At 36.4% G+C, this 20,828-nt stretch overlaps 2 protein-coding genes across 3 annotated transcripts in view; one reads left to right on the forward strand and one right to left on the reverse strand.

The window, feature by feature from the left end:
• The window catches only part of FAM133A (family with sequence similarity 133 member A), a 48,378-nt gene extending 30,892 nt beyond the window's left edge, over positions 1-17,486 (reverse strand). Inside the window, exons 1-2 of one of the 2 annotated variants that reach the window (XM_078064095.1) lie at positions 17,383-17,486; positions 16,539-16,607 (exon numbers count right to left, since the gene is read on the reverse strand). The gene's annotated coding sequence lies outside the window, so the exon portion shown is untranslated. Of the gene's footprint in view, positions 1-16,538; positions 16,608-17,011; positions 17,109-17,382 lie in introns of those variants that run through there. The other variant, XM_078064096.1, reaches the window with a different exon arrangement.
• A 397-nt stretch (positions 17,487-17,883) lies between these two features.
• Positions 17,884-20,432, forward strand: NAP1L3 (nucleosome assembly protein 1 like 3). The gene has a single exon (XM_078065308.1). The coding sequence runs from the start codon at positions 17,964-17,966 to the stop codon at positions 19,380-19,382; it is 1,419 nt and encodes a 472-aa protein (XP_077921434.1). The 5' UTR covers positions 17,884-17,963; the 3' UTR covers positions 19,383-20,432.
• Positions 20,433-20,828: the final 396 nt, after the last annotated feature.

The following is a 20,828-nucleotide window of genomic DNA, read 5'->3' on the forward strand; positions in this document are numbered from 1 at the left end:
TTTTTTCTTTTAGATTTTATTTGTCAGAGAGAGAGAGACAGAGAGCAAGTGCACAAGCAGGGGGAGCATCAGGCAGAGGGAGAAGTAGGCTCCCTGCTCAGCAAGGAGCCCCATCCTGGGATCACGACCCGAGCCAAAGGCAGATGCTTAACCACTGAGCCACCCAGGCATCCTGACACTGAAAATTTTAAATAGGAAAGTGATATGATTATACTTTCATCTTTAAAAGATCATTTTGCCCATTGTGTAAAGAAATATTAGTGGGCTAAGAAGGAATGCAGGGCGATCAGTTAGGCAGTAGTCCAGGTATGATAGTTTAGAATGCAGTAGTGGTAGTAGATGATGATGGTCTGGACTAGGATGTTGGAACTAGAGTAGGAGACAAATGGGAAGTTAAGAGATACTATTTTGGAGGTAGAACTAAGAGGACTCGGGGACTGATTAGATATGACGTAAGGGAGAAAAAGGAATCAAAGATGACTACCAAATATCTAGAACTTGGTAGAGAGAGGTACCACTTATTGAGATGGGGCTCACTAAAGAAAATAAGTGGCAAAGGGTGGGTGAGCAAATTCGCTTTTGCACATGTTAATTTTGAGATGCCTGCTAAATATCCAAGTAGAGATTTTGAATAGACAGTTGATTATATGCACCTGGGGCTCAAAAGAGATGCACATTTCGCTGTCTACTTTATACTTCAATTAGTTTAGACTCTGATACTCATGGAGAATTTCAGTAGGGTAGCAATAATTATTTATTCATCTATTATTTCCTGTGGGATTAAACATATACAAAAGAGCTAACTAAGATGGCAGCAATAGTAGGAGGACCCTAGGCTGATCTGGTACCTTGAACACAACTAGATAACTATCAAATCATCTGAATACCTAAGAAATCAACCTGAGGACTGACAGAACAAACTCCACAACTAGAGGGAGAGAGGAGGCTGCATCAAGGAAGGTAGGAAGTGCAGTGACATGGTTTGGAGGAGAAACGGGATTGCAGGTGCTGTGGAGGGGAGGGAGCCCTGGTTGCAGAGAAAGGCAAGAGAGAGAGAAGCGCACAGGGAAACACAGAAGGAGAATACTTCACTAAAGCCATTGGTTGGGAAAATGAGAGGGTCTGATTTTTGTGAGTTTTTGCAACCAGCAGGGCTCAAAGACTGGAGTTTTAAAGGTCTGTGGACTTGGCTGGGATAGAGAACTGAAGAGAAGGCAGGCAAACAACCCCGTGGCACACAGCGAGATAGGAGGATCGTATGGTGCACTGGGGAGAGACTGTTCCCTCTTCTTGGAGCACTTCTGTGAAAGGTGGTATTCACAGGGATGCTTCTCCAGGGACAAAAGAGCCAGGGGGAGCCATTTTGCTCCCTGCCACTCAGCTTAAGCAACAGAGACACCTGCTGAGGGCTTCTCACACTGACACTGGCTGTTTAGCCTGCTTGCTTCAAATCCCACGCCCCTGCATTCTGGCACGACTGCCTATCTCTGTCAAACCTGCATCCGTCCCAGTGCAGCAAGACCCTCCCCTAGAAGACCAGTGCAGGCCTCTGCCACAGGACGTCCCTAAGGTTTGGAGTTTTAAAAGGCAGCAGGCTTGGCTGGGATAGAGGCCAAAGTGCACCACACTGCTCCAGGCCGGCAAGCAACCTGGAGACAGACAGCTTAAAAACAGACATCTGAAAATGCTTGAGTCATATAAGGGGAGATTATTCGCTCCTCTGGGAGTGCTTACCTGAGAGCAGTAGCCACAGAGACCACTCTCTGGGGACAAAGGAGCTGGATGGCACCATTTCCACCCCCCACCCCTCAGCATAAACCAGGTCCAGTAAGTGGCACAGAACTTAACACTGGCTGCCTAATCTGCTTACACCAAGTCTGGCCCCCCTGCACTTTGCTGGTATTGCTTTTTTCAGGCAAGTGTGCCCAAGTCCCAGTGGGCCCCTTCACCGGAAGAACAGCAGAAACCATAGGATGCACCATGTCTCCCAGACAGAGAGCTCTGCAGGATATCAGTTCTAGTGGAAGTAGCATCAGGTCTCACTTAACAAACAGATCAGAATACACCTGGCTAAAACTGGCCATACTCTGGCCAAGGTCCAAACACTGCACACTGCAGGCAAGGAGAAATGCTGCAGACAAATGACCTGAGGAGACAGAGTAGCCAAAACACAGCAGCATAGTGACCACAAGGATGGGAGGAACAGAGGAACAAATTAGCGATACAGAAGCTAGAATAATGGAAAATATTGATGCTGAACAAAAGAGAGAAGGAAGAATTAGGCAACATGATAATAGATGTAGGGAACTCAGTGACTCCATCAAACATAACATTTCTATCATAGGTGTCCCAGAAGAAGAGAGAGAAAAGGGGGCAGAAGGTTTATTTGAGGATATAATAGCTAAAAACTTCCCTAATCTGGGGAAGGAAACAGATATCCAAATCCAGGAGGCACAGAGAACTCCCATCAAAATCAACAAAAAGAGGCCAATGCCAAGACATATTTTAGTTAAATTGGCAAAATACAATGATAAAGAAAAAATCCTAAAACCAGCAGGACAAAAGAGTTGTAAGATATAAAATCAATTTACAGAAATATATTACATTTGGGGCGCCTGGGTGGCTCAGTTGGTTAAGTGACTGCCTTCGGCTCAGGTCATGATCCTGGAGTCCCAGGATCGAGTCCCGCATTGGGCTCCCTGCTCAGCAGGGAGTCTGCTTCTCCCTCTGACCCTCCCCCCCCATGCTCTCTCTCTCTCTCTCATTCTCTCTCTCAAATAAATAAAATCTTAAAAAAAAAGAAAAGAAATCTATTACATTTATATACACCAATAGTGAAGCAGCAGAAAGAAAAATCAAGGAATCAATCCCATTTATAATTGCACTGAAAACCATAAGATACCTAAGAATAAAAATAACCAAAGAGGTAAAAGATCTGTACTCTGAAAACTGTAGAACATTCATGAAAGAAACTGAGGAATCAAAGAAATGGAAAAATATTCTATGCTCATTGGATTGGAAGAACAAATATTGTTAAAATGTCTATGTTGCCCAAGGCAATCTACACATTCAATGCAATCCCTATCAAGATAAAGAAGTAACAACTGACATCACAAAAGTACAAAGGATTATAAGAGAATACTAGTATGCCAACAAATTGGACAACCTGGAAGAAATGAATAAATTCCTTGTAACATATAAATTACTAAAACTGAAACAGGAATAGAAAACTTGAACAGACTGATAACCAGCAAAGAAACTGAATCAGTAATCAAAAACCTCCCAACAATCAAAAGTCCAGGGCCAGATGGCTTCACAGGGGAATTCTACCAAACATTTAAAGAAGAGTTAATACCTATCCTCCTTAAACTATTCCAAAAAATGGAAGAGGAAGGAAAGCTTCCAAATACATTCTATGAGGCCAGCATTACCTTGATATCAAAACCAGGCATATACCACAAAAAAGAAAATTAAGGCCAATATGCCTGATAAACATACATGCCAAAATCCTCAAAAAAATATTGGCAAATCAAATCCAACAATACATTAAAAGGATTATTCACCATGATCAAGGGAGATTTATTCTGGGTATGCAAGGATGGTTCAATACTCACAAATCAATCACAAACATCAACAAAACAAAGGATAAAATCATATGCTCAGCTAAGTAGATGCAGAAAAAGCATTGGACAAAATACCCCACCCATTCATGATAAAAACTCTTATCAAAGTGTGTTCAGAGGGAACATACCTCAACATAATAAAGCTGTATATAAAAAACTCACCACTAATATCATTGGTGAAACTGAGAGCTTTTCCTTTAAGATCAGGAACTAAACAAGGATGTCCACTTTTGCCACTTTATTCACCCTCGTATCAGAAATCTTAGTCACAGCAATCATACAAGAAAAAGAAATTAGAGACATTCATATAGGGAAAAAAAGAAGATAAAGTGTCATTATTTGTGCATGACCTGATACTATACATAGAACATCCTACAGACTCCATCAAAAAACTACTTAAAGTGATAAATGAATTCAGTAAAGTTGTAGGATACAAAGTTAATACCCAGAAATCAGTAGGTTTTTATACACTAATAATGAAGTAGCAGAAAGAGAAATTAAGGAAACAACTCCATTTGCATCAAAAACAAAATCCCTAGGAATAAAGGAGGTAAAAGACCTGTACTCTGAAAAATATAAAGCACCAATGAAAGAAATTAAGGACAATACAAACAAGTGGAAAGATATTCCATGCTCATGGTTTGGAAGCATTAATATTGTTAAAATGTCCCTACTACCAAAAGAAACCTAGAGTCTCAATGCAATCCCTATCGAAATACCAACAGCATCTTTCACAAAACAATAATATTAAATTTGTATGAAACCACAAAGGACCCTAAATTGCCAAAGCAATCTTGAGAAAGAAAAACAAAGTTGGAGGCATCAAAATTTCAGATTTCAAGTTAAACTACAAAGTTGTAATAATCAAAACAATATGGCATCAGTACAAAACTAGACACATAGAGCAATGGAACAGGATAGAGAGCCCAGAAATAAACCCACATTTATATGGCCAATTAATGTATGACAAAGGAGGCAAGAATATACAATGAAGAAAAGACAGTCTCTTCAATAAATTGTGTTGGGAAAACTGGACAGTTACATGCAAAAGAACAAAACTGGATCACTTTCTTACACCATACACAAAAATAAACTCAAAAGGGATTAAAGACCTAAATGTGAGACCTGAAACCATAAAACTCTGAAGAGAAAATATTGACAGTAATCTCTTGGATGTCAGCCTTAGCAACATATGTATGGATATGTTTCCTCAAGCAAGGGAAACAAAAGCAAAAGTAAATGCTTTTGCACAGGGGTGCCTGGGTGGTTTAGTCAGTTAAGCATCTGCCTTTGGCTTAGGTCATGATCTCGGGGTCCTGGGATTGAGCCCCATGTTGGGCTCTCTGCTCAGTGGGGAGTCTGCTTCTCCCTCTCCCTCTGCCCCTCCCACGGCTCATGCTCTCTCTCTCTCATACACACTTTCTCTCTCAAATAAATAAAATAAAATAATAAAAAATTAAAAAAATGCTTTCACATAGCAAAGGAAATCATCAACAAAACAAAAAGTAATCTACTGAATGGGAGAACATATTTTCAAATAATATATGTGATATCCAAAATATATAAAGAACTTACACAACTCAAAACCAAAAATATTGAACAATTCCATTAAAACAATGGGCCGAAAACCTGAATAGACATTTTTTCCAAAGAAGACATACAGACGGCCAACAGACACATGAAAAGATGCTCAACCTAACTAATCATCAGGGAAATGAAAATCAAAGCCAAAATGAGAGATCACCTCACACCTGTCAGAATGGCTAAAATAAGAAAGACAAGAAATAACAAGTGTTGACGAGGCTGTGGAGCAAAAGGAATCCACATACACTGTTGGCAGGAACGAAAATTGGTATAGTTGTTGTAGAAAACAGTATGGAGGTTTCTCAAAAAACTAAAAAGAGAAATACCATACGATCCAGTAATTCCACTACTGGGTATTTACCCAAAGGAAACAAAAACACTAAATTGAAAAGATATACGCACCCCTATGTTTATCGCAGCATTTTTTTAAAGATTTTATTTATTTATCTGAGAGAGAATGGAAGACAGAGAGCATGAGAGGGGGAGGATCAGAGGGAGAAGCAGACTCCCCGCCGAGCAGGGAGCCCGATGCGGAACTCGATCCTGCGACTCCAGGATCATGACCTGAGCCGAAGGCAGTCGCTCAACCAACTGAGCCACCCAGGCGCCCCGCAGCATTATTTATAATAGCCAAGATATAGAAGCAACCTATATGTCCAGCATTAGACACATGGATAAGGAAGATGTTACATGTATATACACATACACAAAGGAATATTACACAGTCATAAAAGTACAAAATTCTGCCATCTGTGACAACATGGACAGACCTAGAGGGTAGTATGCTAAGTAAAATTTGTAAGACTGAGAAAGACAAATAGCATATGATTTACTCATTTGTGAAATCTAAAGAAACAAACGAATAAACAAAATGCAGAATCAGAGAACTGATGTTTGCCAGAATAGAGGGGCGTGGGAGCATGGGCAGAATGGATGAAAGGAAGTGGAAGATACATACATGCTTCTAGTTATGTAATGAATTAGTCATGGCAATAAAAGGCATATTGTAAGGAATATAGTCAATGATATTGTAATAGCATTTTATGGTGACTAATGGTAGCTATACTTGTGGTGAGCATAAAATATATAAACTTGTTGAATCACTGTTACACACCTAAAACTAATGTAATACTGTGTGTCAACTATACTCAAATAAAAATAAAATAAAATACGGATTAAAATAAAATATTTAGATTGTAAGCATAATGGAGAGGAGTGCAATGCTGCCTGATATCGTTATAGTTGTCCTAACAAAATAACGTTTGGGAAAAAAAACAATTATGTCTAAGGATTCAAATGCCAATCAGAATGAAGCATGAACTAGCTGAAAAATAGTGCATTTTGTAAGGCACCCATTTATGACGATATCTCAGATCAGGCTGTACAAGTGCAAGTGCTGCTCAAGCAAGAGATAGTTCCTACTTTGCAAAAGTGGTTATTAAGACAGTACTCTAGCTCTCTACATAAACCTCACTTGAGTAAATAACAACCCAAATTTTGCTCAAAATATGTTAAGCCTTGGGGTGCCTGGGTGGCTCAGTCAGTTACGTGTCTGACTCTTGATTTCAGCTCAAGTCATGATTTCTGGGTCATGAGATCGAGCCCCAGGTCGGGCTCTGTGCTCAGCAGGGAGTCTGCTTGAAATTCTCTCTCCCTCTCCCTCTGTCCTTCCACTCCTCTAAAATAAATAAATAATTTTTTAAAAATATGTTAAGCCTTGTTGCTTTAAATTTTTCCATTTTTAGTTACAAAAATAATATATTCTCATTGTTTAAAAATTCAAAAAGTGCTTAAGAATAGAAAATAAAAAGTTAAGTTTCCCTTCCACCTAATTGCATTAATTTGTTGCATATATTTTCACACATCTTTCTATGAATATGAAATCATAGACATGTACACCCCATATATACATCTTTTATATGTACTTTTTTATATACATGAGATCATACTGAAGATACTGTTTTGCAGTTTGCCTTTTTTATTTCTCACTCTACTGTGGACATCTTTTGTACATACTGAGAACCAGCTCTTTTGGCAGATCTGTTCTCAAGCTCTGGTTTCTGGCATTTTCCCAACCACTTTAAATGCCTCAATAACTGCTTTTAAAACAAACAAACAAAACAAACAAAAAACAAAACAAAAAGAAACCCAAAATAAAACAAAATAAATACAAAACTGTACTTCCCAAGGAAAAGTATCTTTCAAATAATAAATAAATTAAGGAATTTGTTTTTTTTAATATACTACAAGAAAGGAAAATTCAATGTGACATGTAGATGATGCTCAATTCAGATAACAAGGCTCTGATAACAAAACAAAAATTAATCTGGTTCTCTCAGTAGCCTTTTTATTTTTTTTATTTAAATTCAATTAGCCAACATATAGTACATCATTAGTTTCAGATGTATTGTTCAATAATTCATCAGTTGCCTATAACACCCTATTTTACTGTGGTAAAAACTCAACATGAGATCTAGCCTCTTAAATTTTAAGTGTACAATACATTATTGTTGACTATAGGTACAATGTACAATGGATCCTTAGAGCTTATTCATCTTACTTAACTGAAATTTTTGAGTAGCCATTTTTATGATATTCACTATACAATTTATTGAAAGGCAATGCCCTGATACTTTGATATATATTTACCTTCAAATGCCTATTATTTGTAAAGCAATTTTCAGATAATTATTTTCTAGAAATCTTGTCTTATGAAATAAAATGCTAATTAAAGACGGGGTTAAATAAACACTTTAATTTAATTTTAAATATAGATCTTCATTAGCTTCTAGAATTTTTCTTCTGAAGATTCTGCATGGTCTCCTACCTATTAATAAAGTATGTGACGTACTCCTATTTAGAAGTTGATTGCAAAAACACTAATTCTTTAAATCCTGAAAATTTAGTCAAACTAATGTGATTTGCTACATGGCAGTTGTATCAGTATATTAGGCACATTTAGGGGACAATTGTTATATAAAAGTAGAATGTAATTAAAGGTTAAAAATTATTTCTACTTCAGCAGCAAGTGAGAACAGTTCTACTATCAGGAAGCCAGTTCATTAGTTCAAAAAACATACAAAATGTAAGGTAGGCTGAGTAGCCCTAAAGGAAATGAAGAGTTAAAGAACTATATTCCATTGTGTAAGTGCTCCTGGAGAAGATAAGTTTAGTAAGAAAGTTAGAATTTGCTGAGACTCACCATGGTCTAAGCTGTATTATGTTATTTAAACCTCACCATGGTTCTAGGAGGTAGGTACTATTATCTTTATTTTACAGATGAGGAACCTCAGGCAAAGGGAGTTGAGAAATTTGTCCAAGATCACCAGAAAGTAAAAGATACAGCTTATAATTATATACACAGGTCTGATTCCAAATACTGGAGTATTACTAAAATTTGGATTATAGAATGGATATGATAAGTGTTTTCAGGAAGATTTTTCAAAGAATTATGTATAGCCTATATTAGAAACTGGGAACAGCTTGGAGGTTGCTGTAAGTAGACTGAGCATGTAGTCTAATAATTTATATAATTCTGTCTTTATGCCATTTCTAACCTTTCTTCCAGAGAAGGCTAGACAAATTTTAATGATGTCAGATAAGGAAATTGTGTTAATTAGAACATTTGGCTACCTCTAACCAGAGAATGCTTAGTTTTTTAGATAGATAAACACTGGTTATAGAAGAAAACAGACAAACCTGCTCAATATTATGATTTTGAATTATTGGTTGCATCTGGTTTAAAAGAGTCACTAAAACAAAGTAATGAATCTGGAGAATTTATGGCTCCATTTCTTGCTCCTTTCTCTGTATTAAGCAGATTTTTTGAGGATAACTAAAAGCAACAATGATTTAATTAGATACCCTGTTTATTTATTCCTTTGTAGTTAGTCAAAAATGCAATTTTCTTGCTTCCCTTTCATTGCTGAGTTAAAGAACAGTGAAGTGTTAGTTATCACTACCTTGAAAGTGAAACATTAGGCTTTACTACATGCTCATCATAGAATTTAATTGAAAACCGTGCCACAGTGGAAAATAACTAAACCAAGGATATTAGTTCTCACCTTGACAATAAAATGTAACTTTGGGTCACAAGGCAAATTCAACTTATTTTCTAAGTTGAAGGGAATGGTGTACATATAAAACACAGCAATTTAAGCTGATTAAATTCATTAGCCTTGCCTGTGGATCATACTTATTTAACTGGGATGGAAATCCCTACATGGCTCTGTGAATTGTGTAATAATAATAGATAAAACACTGAGCCTTTATGCATCTGCTAAACAATTTATATAGATAATCCCCTTAATTCTTATATAACAACAAATGGGGCAGTTCCTAACATTATCCTCTTTTTATAGATAAAGAAACTGAGAATTAGAGATGTGTGACTTGTCCAGAGTCATACAGTCAGTAAGTGAAAGAATTTAAACCCAGACAGTCAGGCCCCAGAGCCTGTGGTGTTGCCTGAAACTCACAGGAAAGTGGATTGGATCATCGTAACACATCTTCCTGGGTGTCAGTTTTACTCAAGGACAGGAAATCTTGTCTTACATAAAAACTAATGTCAATAATTTATAGAATACACATTAAATATTGAAAATAAATTTATAGTTAAAATGTATAGATTTCAAGAGAGTTTCCTGCTTTCAAAGGGTAGCTTGAGGTCATACCTTCAGGCTCCTCAAAGTACAGGTTCCTCTGCCATAAGGAATACTTAAACGGAAAAATTCCTAGGGTGTTTTTCATTTAATTATGGATTGGACACATTGGCATTTATTTTAAGCTCTGACTTCCCAGTGTTTGGTTGTTAACCAAATAAAGCTGTTAGGCATGTTAGAATTACTGAAAACCATCTTGTTTGTTAAATCAGCTTGTTCTAGTATACTTCGTCAGTTCAAGCCAACACTCATGTATAAATCAGAGGAACTTGAGGACTAGTGCTCCCAAAGGTACTCACATCATAAAAACATAACTACAACCAGAGGAATGGAAGAGTGGCCGTAGCTGTCACTTAAATAAATCCAGATCGAGCACCTCAGTTCAAGAGTTCATTCATTTTTGTTCACTAGAGATGGCAGAGTAAGAATTTAACACCTGGAATAAACCATCTGGTTTTACATCTGGGCTCTTCTGATTATAAACTACGTGACCTTGGGCAAGTTATTCACTTAAAGTCTTAGTGTTCTCACTGAGGACACTAAGGATGATATGAAGATAATATTATATGAGGATAGTATGAGGATGATAATGAACCCCTCAATGGGCTCATTAAAATGAAACAGTAAAAGTATAGTACTTGGTTCATTGTCTGATACATTGAAAATGATAAAGTTAGTTATTATTCAGTGACAACTATAAGTACATACTACTTAATGCTTAGGATAATTATCATTAGAGGACCTTTCTTTACTACTTAATCTGCCCCTAAACCAAAATCATTAACATTGGTGAAAATGACTTTTTGAATACATAATAATGTTTGTAAAAGTGTTGCTTGTAGTGACAAATACTTGAAAACACACAGAATGTCCATCCAATAGAGAAGGCCTCAGTTTCCCAGTCTGTATAAGGGTATTGGACTAAAGGATCTCTAAAATCCCTTCCACCTCCAACAAGGACAATACTTTCACACAGCTATTAGGTAGGCTTGAGACCACTACTCTAAGCAAAAGGGAAAAAAAGGAAAATCTAAGGCATTTGGTGGGTATTTAAAATTATGTTACAATGCACAGTACTCTAAATTTAACCAACACATTAAAAGTTAAAAAAAAAAAAGTTATTAATACCAAGAACAGAAGTCACTATTTAATACATTGGGAATTATTTTATTATATTTTTAGATATATGTAGTTAATTGTATGCAAATTTTATACTCTTAACCTTTATAATAGAATAAAAAATAAATGGCATCAAAAATAAACATGAGATATAAATTTGAGGTTGAGATAAAGAAGATTATATAATTTAGGACTGTCAGGAAGTTTAAAAGCTCTCAAGAAAGAAAGGAGGCTGTGTGTGGTGTAAAAATTAAAACAATACTTGGTTTGGAGTTTTATTTGTGTTGTGCTGATTTTTTTTTCCTTTGAAATAACAGGAGACATTCTGTAGGCAGATAATGCCAACCAGGATAAGTGGCTATTTGACCTTAGAACTATCAAGATCTAGTACTATTAGTAATATGAAAAGTAGCAAACCATATTGAATTTTAGTTCTATGTGCCATTCTTAGCCCCATTTTAGAAAGGGAGAACAGAAGTAAGAAAAGTGAGGCAGCTTGCCCAATATCTAATGCAACTAGCAAGAGAAAAAAAAAAAAAAAAAAAACAGGATTCAAGCCCAGCAATTCTGACTCTAGAACCTATACTAAAAATCAGGTCATAATGTCTCAGTAAGGAAATCAAATGCTAAGACTTGATAATTATTGGGATTCTCCTCTTTTATACTCTAAGAAAGGGTTTTGTGATTGTATGTATGTTGTTTGATATAAAAATGGCCATCACCTCTGAAGAGCTGTGGAACATGCATTTGTTCCCACCAGGAAGAATATTTGCAGTACCATAAGATTCGTTTTCCCCCAGAGGATGCACTAAATCAAATTAGTTAAATATATATTGGCATTCTGGATAAAATTTGGCAGAGAATGTCCATTTGGGCTTTTTCCACATTGTCCAAATGTAATGCAAAATTTAGAAATAGTTATTGTAGTCATATACACTGATCACCATTTTAAGTCCTTCACAATTTTCCTCCCCTTTTAGAAGAGTTAAATAAAATGCTTCCACACTTGCAATAAAAAATGTTTACTTTATTTGAGTTTTAATGTAAGAATTCTTCAAATGAGTACCATGGGCAAAATATTTTTGAATGCCCTTGTAAAAGTGTTCCTCTGCAATGTGGATTTATATTTTTGAACATGTATGCTATTTTTAAGTTGAAAACTAGCATTAGAACAAATATCCAAATTAGTAACTGATTTTCCTTCTCTGCCATTGCATTAATTATAACTGCCCTTTTAAATACCATGAAGTAAAGGCTATAATGCCATAAATGTAAATCACAAATATTTCCTTTAAAAATCAAATGTTATAGCTACATACCATATTCTATTCATTTATGTGTAACCTTATTTTAGGAATGAGTATGGAATGAGATAATGTTGCTTTGAAACCCATAGTATGAAATAACAACCAATTATTTATAACAATTGTCTTTTAATCATAATTTATTAACAACTTGAAAATACTTTCTATTTACATTTTAGCAAACTGGTCTCTCTTATCAAAGGTGAGAAAAACAGGCGTTATTTGTGCTTCTGAATAATGCTAGCTACCATTCCTGTGGCTGGGCTGTAGACAGCCATACACTGGCAACTCCACAAAAATAGAAAAGCATTTGTGTTTCTTATTTTGATTTACTTTCTAGGTTACCAGTGCTGTTATTTTCCTTTTCTCTCAGATATTTGAGAGCAGAAATGAAAGGCCAAGGATGAAGATCCAGCTACTGTAACTGTCTCCACTATAATTAAATTCTGTTATCCCACAATTTGTTTCTCATTCCCTCCCAAAAATACCTAAGAAATGTTTACAAATTAGGCAAGTAAAATAAGTACACAATGGAACAGAATAGAGAGGCCAACACATATATGGACAACTAATTTTTGATGAAAGTACAAGGTAATTCAGTAGAGAAAGGAAAATTTTTCAACAAATGATGCTGGGACAATTAGATACCTAATTTCAATCTATATTTTGTACCACATACAAAAATAGGTCAGATCTAAATGTGAAATCTCAGAGTATAAAACTTCTAAAAAAGCATAGAAGAATATCTTCGTGATCTTGGGCTAGGCAAAGATTTCTTAGAGATGACACCAAAAACGTGGTTCATAAAAGAAACAAAGATGATAAATTGGACTGAATCAAAATTACAAACTTCTGTTCTCTGAAAAACTATGAAAGGCACTGTTAAGAGGATAAAACGAAAATCCATGGATTGGGAGAAAATACTTGCAGAACTTATATCTGCTAAGGACTTGTATCCACAGTATATAACAAATTCTCAAAACTCAATAGTAAGACCAGAACCCAATAGGAAAATGGGCAAAATATGAATAGACAGTTCACCAAAGAAGATATGTGGATGGTAAATCACTACAAAAAAAAAGATGTTTAACATCCTTAGTCATTAGGGAAATGCAAAGTAAAACCACAATGAGATACTACTGCATACCTATCAAAATGGCTAAATTTAAAAAGAATGACCATACCAAGTGTTGGTGCTCCTAGTAGGAATGCAAAATTGTACAACCACTTTGGAAAACAGTTAATTCTTAAAAAGTTAAACATACACATAGCATGTGACTCATCAGTTTATTTATATAACATTCCAGAAAACGCAAACTAGTCTATAGAAACAGAGAGCAGATCAGTAGTTGCCTAGGCAGGCACAAGGAGAGGCTTTTGGGGATGATAAAAAACTTTCATTATCTTGACTGTGGGTGATGACTTCACAGGTATAAAGATTTATTAAAATATCACAGTGTGTACTTTATGTACAGTTGTATTATTGTACTTTAATAAAATTGTTTTTAAAAAGAATTAACTTGTGTACTCAGATAAAACCTGTCTAAATGAATAACAACAACAAAAAAAGAAAAACATAAGTCCACAAATAAATGAAATTGCAATGCTTTGCTTCTTAAATATCTACAAGATAATGCTATAGCACTTATTGCATATTACGTATATGTGTTTTTGTGAAAGGGGTGGTAGTCGGGATTGTGTATATGTTCCTAACAGAGAAGGTATAAATGGATGTCAAAAAGCCATGTTTAGCCTAAATATAACAATAGATTCTGTGTTAAGCATCATCTCATGTAGAAGTATGAACATCTGACCCCAAAAAAGAATATCATAAAATAATGAAACAGAGAACATATCACTATGCAAGTAATTTAAAGATGGCCTTATGAAGAAAAACAAGCATATCATATGCTAGAACTAATACTTACAAAAATATTCACAGTAGAAAATATATGATATAATGCATAAATTAAATGCATTATATAAAGAAAATACTTATTTTCTTTTAGGAAACTGCAATAATAAAATTAAGTTAACTAATAGACCAAGAAAAGCCTCAAAAATGAAAATAAGTTACAAGATACCTAAGGTAGTATATATGCATCAAAAGTAGAGCACTGTAGTTAGAAGTCACCTATATAGTCTTTGGCTTGGGAAAAAGGAAGAACAAAAAAATCAAAATAGTTCATTAATAGCTCTGTATGAGTTTTTTTTTTTTTTTACAAGTCTTTCTCTTTTTATTCTCCTTGTTTCATTCCAACTTTTTTGTTTCAGTGTGATTAAGTATTAATCCTTGAAAGGCATTGTTTAGATGACAATTAAATTGAAATTAGGTAATTTAAAATGAAAGCTGTAGTTAAGATGCATTTGTCCAATGTTGTAAGTCAGAACAGATGTATTTTCTAAAGGAGTCACAGTTGTCTTAAATCAAGGCCAAAATTATTTTACCTGTAGGATTTCACCACCAATTAATTTCTTTCTTAATTCAGTGGAAAAGAAGCAAAGGGTATAAATAGGCAATTCTCAAATGGACAATAAAAATATGAAAAGACATTCAATCTTACTGCTAACCTAAGAAATATAAATACATAGTGATAAGAAATTAATTGGGGGATGTTCATTAAAGATGTGAATAGTGATTACCTCTCAGTTTGTTTTTAGTTACTTTTCTTGTTTGGATTTCAATATATTATCCAACCTTTGTTCAACGCATATCATTTTCACAAAATATAATGTTATTAAAAAACAGCCACTACCTCATTAGTTGTTTGCAGAAAAATTAAGGCCAACGGATCAGAAAACAGAATTCAGAAACAGAACCAAGCAGTTTAGTTAATATGGTAAATGTCGTATTTCAAATAAGGGTGAGACAGAGAGATTATCAAATAAACAGTACAAAAAAATTAGCTAGCTAATAAAAATATATTTTAAAAAATATCTGAATCCCTAACTCATTGCTTACTCCAAAATACTAATTCCTGATAGTACAAAATTTAACATGTAAATGAAACCACTATAGCACTATCAAAATATAAGAGCTTTCATTTCAAAAAGGATATCTATTATTTTAAATGAAAATAATAAGTTACAGAACAATATTTATGGCATAACCCCACTGATTTAAATCATTTTTCCATAGTATACGTTTTGATTAAAATTATGAAATGAAAGAATATACACTCAGTTAAGTTTTATTCATCATTATATTACCATCCTCTACCACATGTGGCTGGCATATGGCAGGCACAAAAACATATTAGTTGAATGATTAAATAAATGAACTTATGCATTATTGGTGGAACTGTAAATCATGATAACTTTTCTGGGGAGAAGTTTGGCAATATGTGTCAAAGAATAAAATGAACACACAATTTTTTCCAGCACTCCCATTTCTAGGAATTCATCTTATGACTAATTTTCACAAATCCATATAGTAGGTATCCACGGCTAATTTTTTTTTATAACAGGAAAAAAAAGTGTATGCTCATGGAGAGATGGTGTGGAAAGGAGCTGCTCTACAACAGGAATCTGGTTAAATAAGTTAAGTCAAATATTTCCATGGAATATGCACCTATTTTAAATTAAGATGTTGATCATTTACCATGCAAATATAGCCACAACTGATAAGTTAAATGAGCAGATTACAAAATATAATATGTTTTACATCGAGAACAGTTTATATAAATAAGCAGGTGTGTAGATGTACAAAGAAATTTCTGGAAGGAAATGCATCAAAATCCTAACAGTGGTAATCATTTGGTTGTTAAGATTATGTATTTTTACCATCATTGGAATTTTCTATATTTTTTCCTTACAATGCTTATATACCTTGAAAATCAGAAATAAACAATAAAAGTAAATTTATTTACAAAATAGAAAAGTGTTCCCTAACTTTTAAAAAAAAATATGACTAAATGACAAAGCATAAAATCTATAATAAAAAGGTAATGCAAAGATTAATCTAACTTTAATATTTCTCCTCATTTGAAGTGATAATTCATCATGTTTTATATTTTAATTTACTACTTGTATTCCATGAGCAGGTTTAGACACTGAATGTGATTAAGTAGGTTATTTTCTACATTAGTATATCAAATCACCTCTATGGGTTTTTTTGCTTCCACAGAAATATCAAGGTATCTTCCAGCTAAGTCTTTAAAAGACTGTAATATATCCTGTGAATTTTTATACAAATACAGATAGGTAATTCTTGTCATTCATAAAAATGGGCTAAATATGTTTCTTACCTTTAATGAAAAGTAAACACTGGTCTTTTGGGTTGTACCAAGGGAGGTGTTCTGTAGCAGAAATGAATCCTGTAAATAAAAATAACAGATACCTGTTTTTAAACTTCATTTTACAAAAGTTTATTCACATATTACTGGATTTGTAAATCATACTTCAGTGTGGCTGGAATATTAGAAGGAAATTGGTGGCAGATGACATTGTAAAGTATACCCTGACAGAGGATGCACTTTTCGTCAGCACAAATTCCCCCCCCAATCCTGCTGCTCATGGAATTGAAAACTGCTGCACAAAAGTATGGAGCAAACCGTCTGCTTTTAAATAATACTACCTAACGTTTGAATGCCCTTGTATTTCATCTACAAGATTGTTGCAAGCATTGAGAACAGCTAATGGCAAGTCAGCAGCAAGGTCGGGGTATATTATATGCCAGTTTAAAAAGAGAAATATAGTAAAAATGGTGTAACTGACTCACGCAACATGGGTTCACAACCCTGTAGATGGATATAAACCAGGCTTGCCAAACACCACAGATAGTACTTATTAAAACTGATACGTGGACGCATTATGCCTGCTTTCTAGCCACTTCCCCCTTTGCCGATAAACGACTCCCCTTTTTCCTCCAGTGTAAAAATACACTCCCAAGGATATTTAGATAAAGAGATTTAAAAAAAAATCATCCATAATCACACTACCCAATGATGCCATTTGGAGCATTTTCATCCAATTTTTTAAAAACAGATTTTTGTCAAGAGGCTCCTGACAAACCAAACGGGAATTCAGGATGAGATGATGGGAGAACGATACCCCTCTTCCCTTGTTAGGAACCATGGCTAGTATTTTTACCTCATATCTAAGCTTGTTTTTGAGTTATATAACTATAAAGATAGAATTTTGAGGGGAAATAAACGTCTTCCAAGGGTGTGTGCCTCAGCTACCAAGGAGCATCTGGGAAGGTGGGCGGAGCCTGGAGGGCAGCGGGTGCGTTTGGTATTTCATTAGGCTTAGAGCTTGTCAATCAAGCTTGCCCAGCAAATGAGGCGCGAGCTAAGGGCACACTGGGAACTAAATTAACGGCAGTTCTGACTGCAAGGGGTGGGGGCTTGCGATCTAAACCCTGAAGAGATCTTGGGGTCTTACACTGCGCCATTAGGCTGCGGCACGCCTCGGTCCGCCGCGGCTACAGTGAGAGGCTTTGCCACCGCCGCTCTCGCCCAGGCCTCTATTGCGGCTAACACCTCTGCGCGGTCACGGCAGCCCAGCCCAGCCCAGCCCCGCCCTACGCTACTGCTACCTTCGCCGCTGCTGCAACCTCCTCAGCCCGGGCCTCCGCCGCTACTCAAGTATCCGTGAGTCATTTTCTGCCCATCTCCGAGCGCGCGGTCTCAGTGGTAGTCACCACATTAAGAGGTTTGCAGGGTTGCAAAATGGCAGAAGCGGATCTTAACATGGTCTCGGAACCTGCCGCCCAAGGGGTTGCTGAAGAGAAGATGGCTAGCTCGTCTAGTGATTCTGGGGAAGACTCTGACAGCAGTAGCTCTAGCAGCAGCACTAGTTGCAGCAGCAGCAGCAGTAGCCGCAGCCGCTTATATAGAAAGAAGAGGGTATCTGGGCCTTCGCGAAGAGCACGGCGGGCTCCGTTGGGTAAAAGTTTCGTGGATCGGCTGCCTCAAGCAGTTAGAAATCGTGTGCAGGCGCTTAGAAATATTCAAGATGAATGTGACAAGGTAGACATCCTGTTTTTAAAGGCAATTCACGATCTCGAAAGAAAATATGCCGAACTCAATAAGCCTCTGTACGATCGGCGATTTCAAATAATCAATGCAGACTATGAACCTGCAGAAGAAGAATATGAATGGAATTCAGAGGATGAGGTGTTCAGCAGTGATGAGGAGGTGCAGGAAGACAGTCCTAGTGAAATGCCTGCCTTAGAGGGTGAGGGAGAAGACGATGACCCTAAAGAAAAACCTGAGGTAAAGGCTGAAGAAAACGAGGTTCGAAAAGAAACTCCTGAGGCAAAGGCTGAAGAAAACGCAGAGTCTAAAGATTTTCTGGGGGTAAAGCCTGAAATGAAAGAAGAGCCTAAAGTAGTCCCCCAGGCAAAGGCAGAAGATAAAGAACAGCCTAAAGCAGCAGAGGCTAAGGCAAAGGCTGCTGTAATAGAGGCTCCTAAAAGAATTCCTGAGGTCAGGCCTAAAGAAAGAGCGAATCTTAAAAGAGCTCGGAAGGGAAAGCCTAAAAAAGAAGATCCTAAAGGCATTCCTGACTACTGGCTGACTGTTTTAAAGAATGTTGACAAGCTCGGGCCCATGATTCAGAAGTATGATGCCCCCATTTTGAAGTTCTTGTCAGATATTAGCCTAAAGTTCTCAAAACCTGGTCAGCCTATAAGCTACACGTTTGAATTTTATTTTCTACCCAATCCATACTTCAGAAATGAGATGCTGACCAAGACATATATAATAAAGTCAAAACCAGATCACAATGATCCCTTCTTCTCTTGGGGATGGGAAATCCAAGATTGCAAAGGCTGTAAGATAGATTGGAGAAGAGGAAAGGATGTTACTCTGACAACCACCCAGAGTCGCACAACTGCTACTGGAGAAATTGAAATTCAGCCAAGAGTGGTTCCTAATGCATCATTCTTCAATTTCTTTAGCCCTCCTGAGATTCCTAAGATTGGAAAGCTGGAACCACGAGAAGATGCTATCCTGGATGAGGACTTTGAAATTGGTCAAATTTTACATGATAATGTCATCCTGAAATCAATCTATTACTATACAGGAGAAGTCAAAGGTACCTATGATGATGGTAAAGATTATGGAAACAGGAAATATCGAAAATAAAAAAGAGGCTGCCTGAAGGAATTTTCAAGCATCTCAAAACTTCAAGCAGGAGTGAAGCAGGTTTATATAGCCTCAGACGAGATGGGGGGGGCTGCTCTATAACCTCAACAGTAGCATTCCTTAGTCTTGTGTTTTCATATTTTCTTGGTAGTCTAAAAAATTGTCTTACAGTGTCTAAGTAGCCTGTTGTAGTGTAATATTCTTCAAAATATGTAAGTGCTGTCAGTTATCTAAAGCATGCTCGTTTGGTGCTACAGAGTTTTGATTTTTGTGAAGTCCTTTGTCATGTTCCTATTAGAATGTAGCTGTGAAAACTGGCATAATTGTCAATTGAGACAAATGTTTGCTTGAAAAAAAGAGTTCCTGAAATACCAATGCAAGTGGTTTTTCTTTTCCAGCCCAGAAAACTAAACGTTTAAATCTGCTTGCACTAACTGTGCCTTCATTACTTTGCTATAGAAATACAGTACTTACATTAACTAGAACAGCTAAACAGTGAAATTTGATTGCTTGAAAAAAGATTAGCATAAATTTAAGAATGTCCATCAAGGGGCACCTGGGTGGCTCAGTCGTTAAGTGTCTGCCTTCGGCTCAGGTCATGATCCCAGGGTCCTGGGATCGAGTCCCACATCGGGCTCCCCGCTCAGCGGAAAGCCTGCTTCTCCCTCTCCCACTCCCCCTGCTTGTGTTCCTGCTCTCGCTATCTCTCTCTCTGTCAAATAAATAAATAAAATCTAAAAAAAAAAAAAGAATGTCCATCAAGACCATATACGATATGACTGAGCTTATTTATGTGACATAGTGATCTATAAATTAAGAATAATGGAGTTATCGTTTACCACTGAAGTGTTACTATGACAGTATTTTTTAAAAGTTTCCTCATCTTATACTGTGTAATTGTGAACTAAAGTTACTAACCACATTTTCTTTGTAATATGTTCTATTTTGTCTTTCACTGAGATGATCACTTTTTATCACTTGATATTCTTTTCATGTTGTTCTATTGCATCCTAAAATAAATGTCCAATAAAGTGTATCATGCTATAAAAATCTAACATTTTTCCTAATTATAAAAAATGTGGGTCTTCTAGAAAAAGTAGAAAACACTGAGGAAAAGGGAAATTTAAAAAAAAGAATACATAACTATTATTAACATTCTGATATGTTTCCCAGATCTTAGCTCTTTGGAGGATACACATTCAAGTGATTGGAGAGAAATGGAACAGGGGAGCAAGGCTAAGGGAGAGGAGAAGGGGAGGAGAGAGAGGGAGGGAAAAGGAGAAGGAAGAGGGAGAAGAGGAGGGTGAGAAGGAGGGTGGAAGGAGAGTGGGTGGGAGGGAGCGGGGAAGGGAAAGGAGAATAGGGAAGGAAGGGAAAGGGAGAAGGGTGGGGAGTGGAAGGGATGGGAGGGAGTGGGGATGGGGCAGAAGGGGGTAGAGGGAAGGA

This window comes from Halichoerus grypus, chromosome X (assembly GCF_964656455.1).
Source record: "Halichoerus grypus chromosome X, mHalGry1.hap1.1, whole genome shotgun sequence".
Lineage (NCBI taxonomy): Eukaryota > Metazoa > Chordata > Mammalia > Carnivora > Phocidae > Halichoerus > Halichoerus grypus.

Coding starts and splice junctions, on each gene's coding strand:
- NAP1L3 (XM_078065308.1), top strand. CDS start 17,964: ATGGCAGAAGCGGATCTTAACATGGTCTCGGAACCTGCCGCCCAAGGG.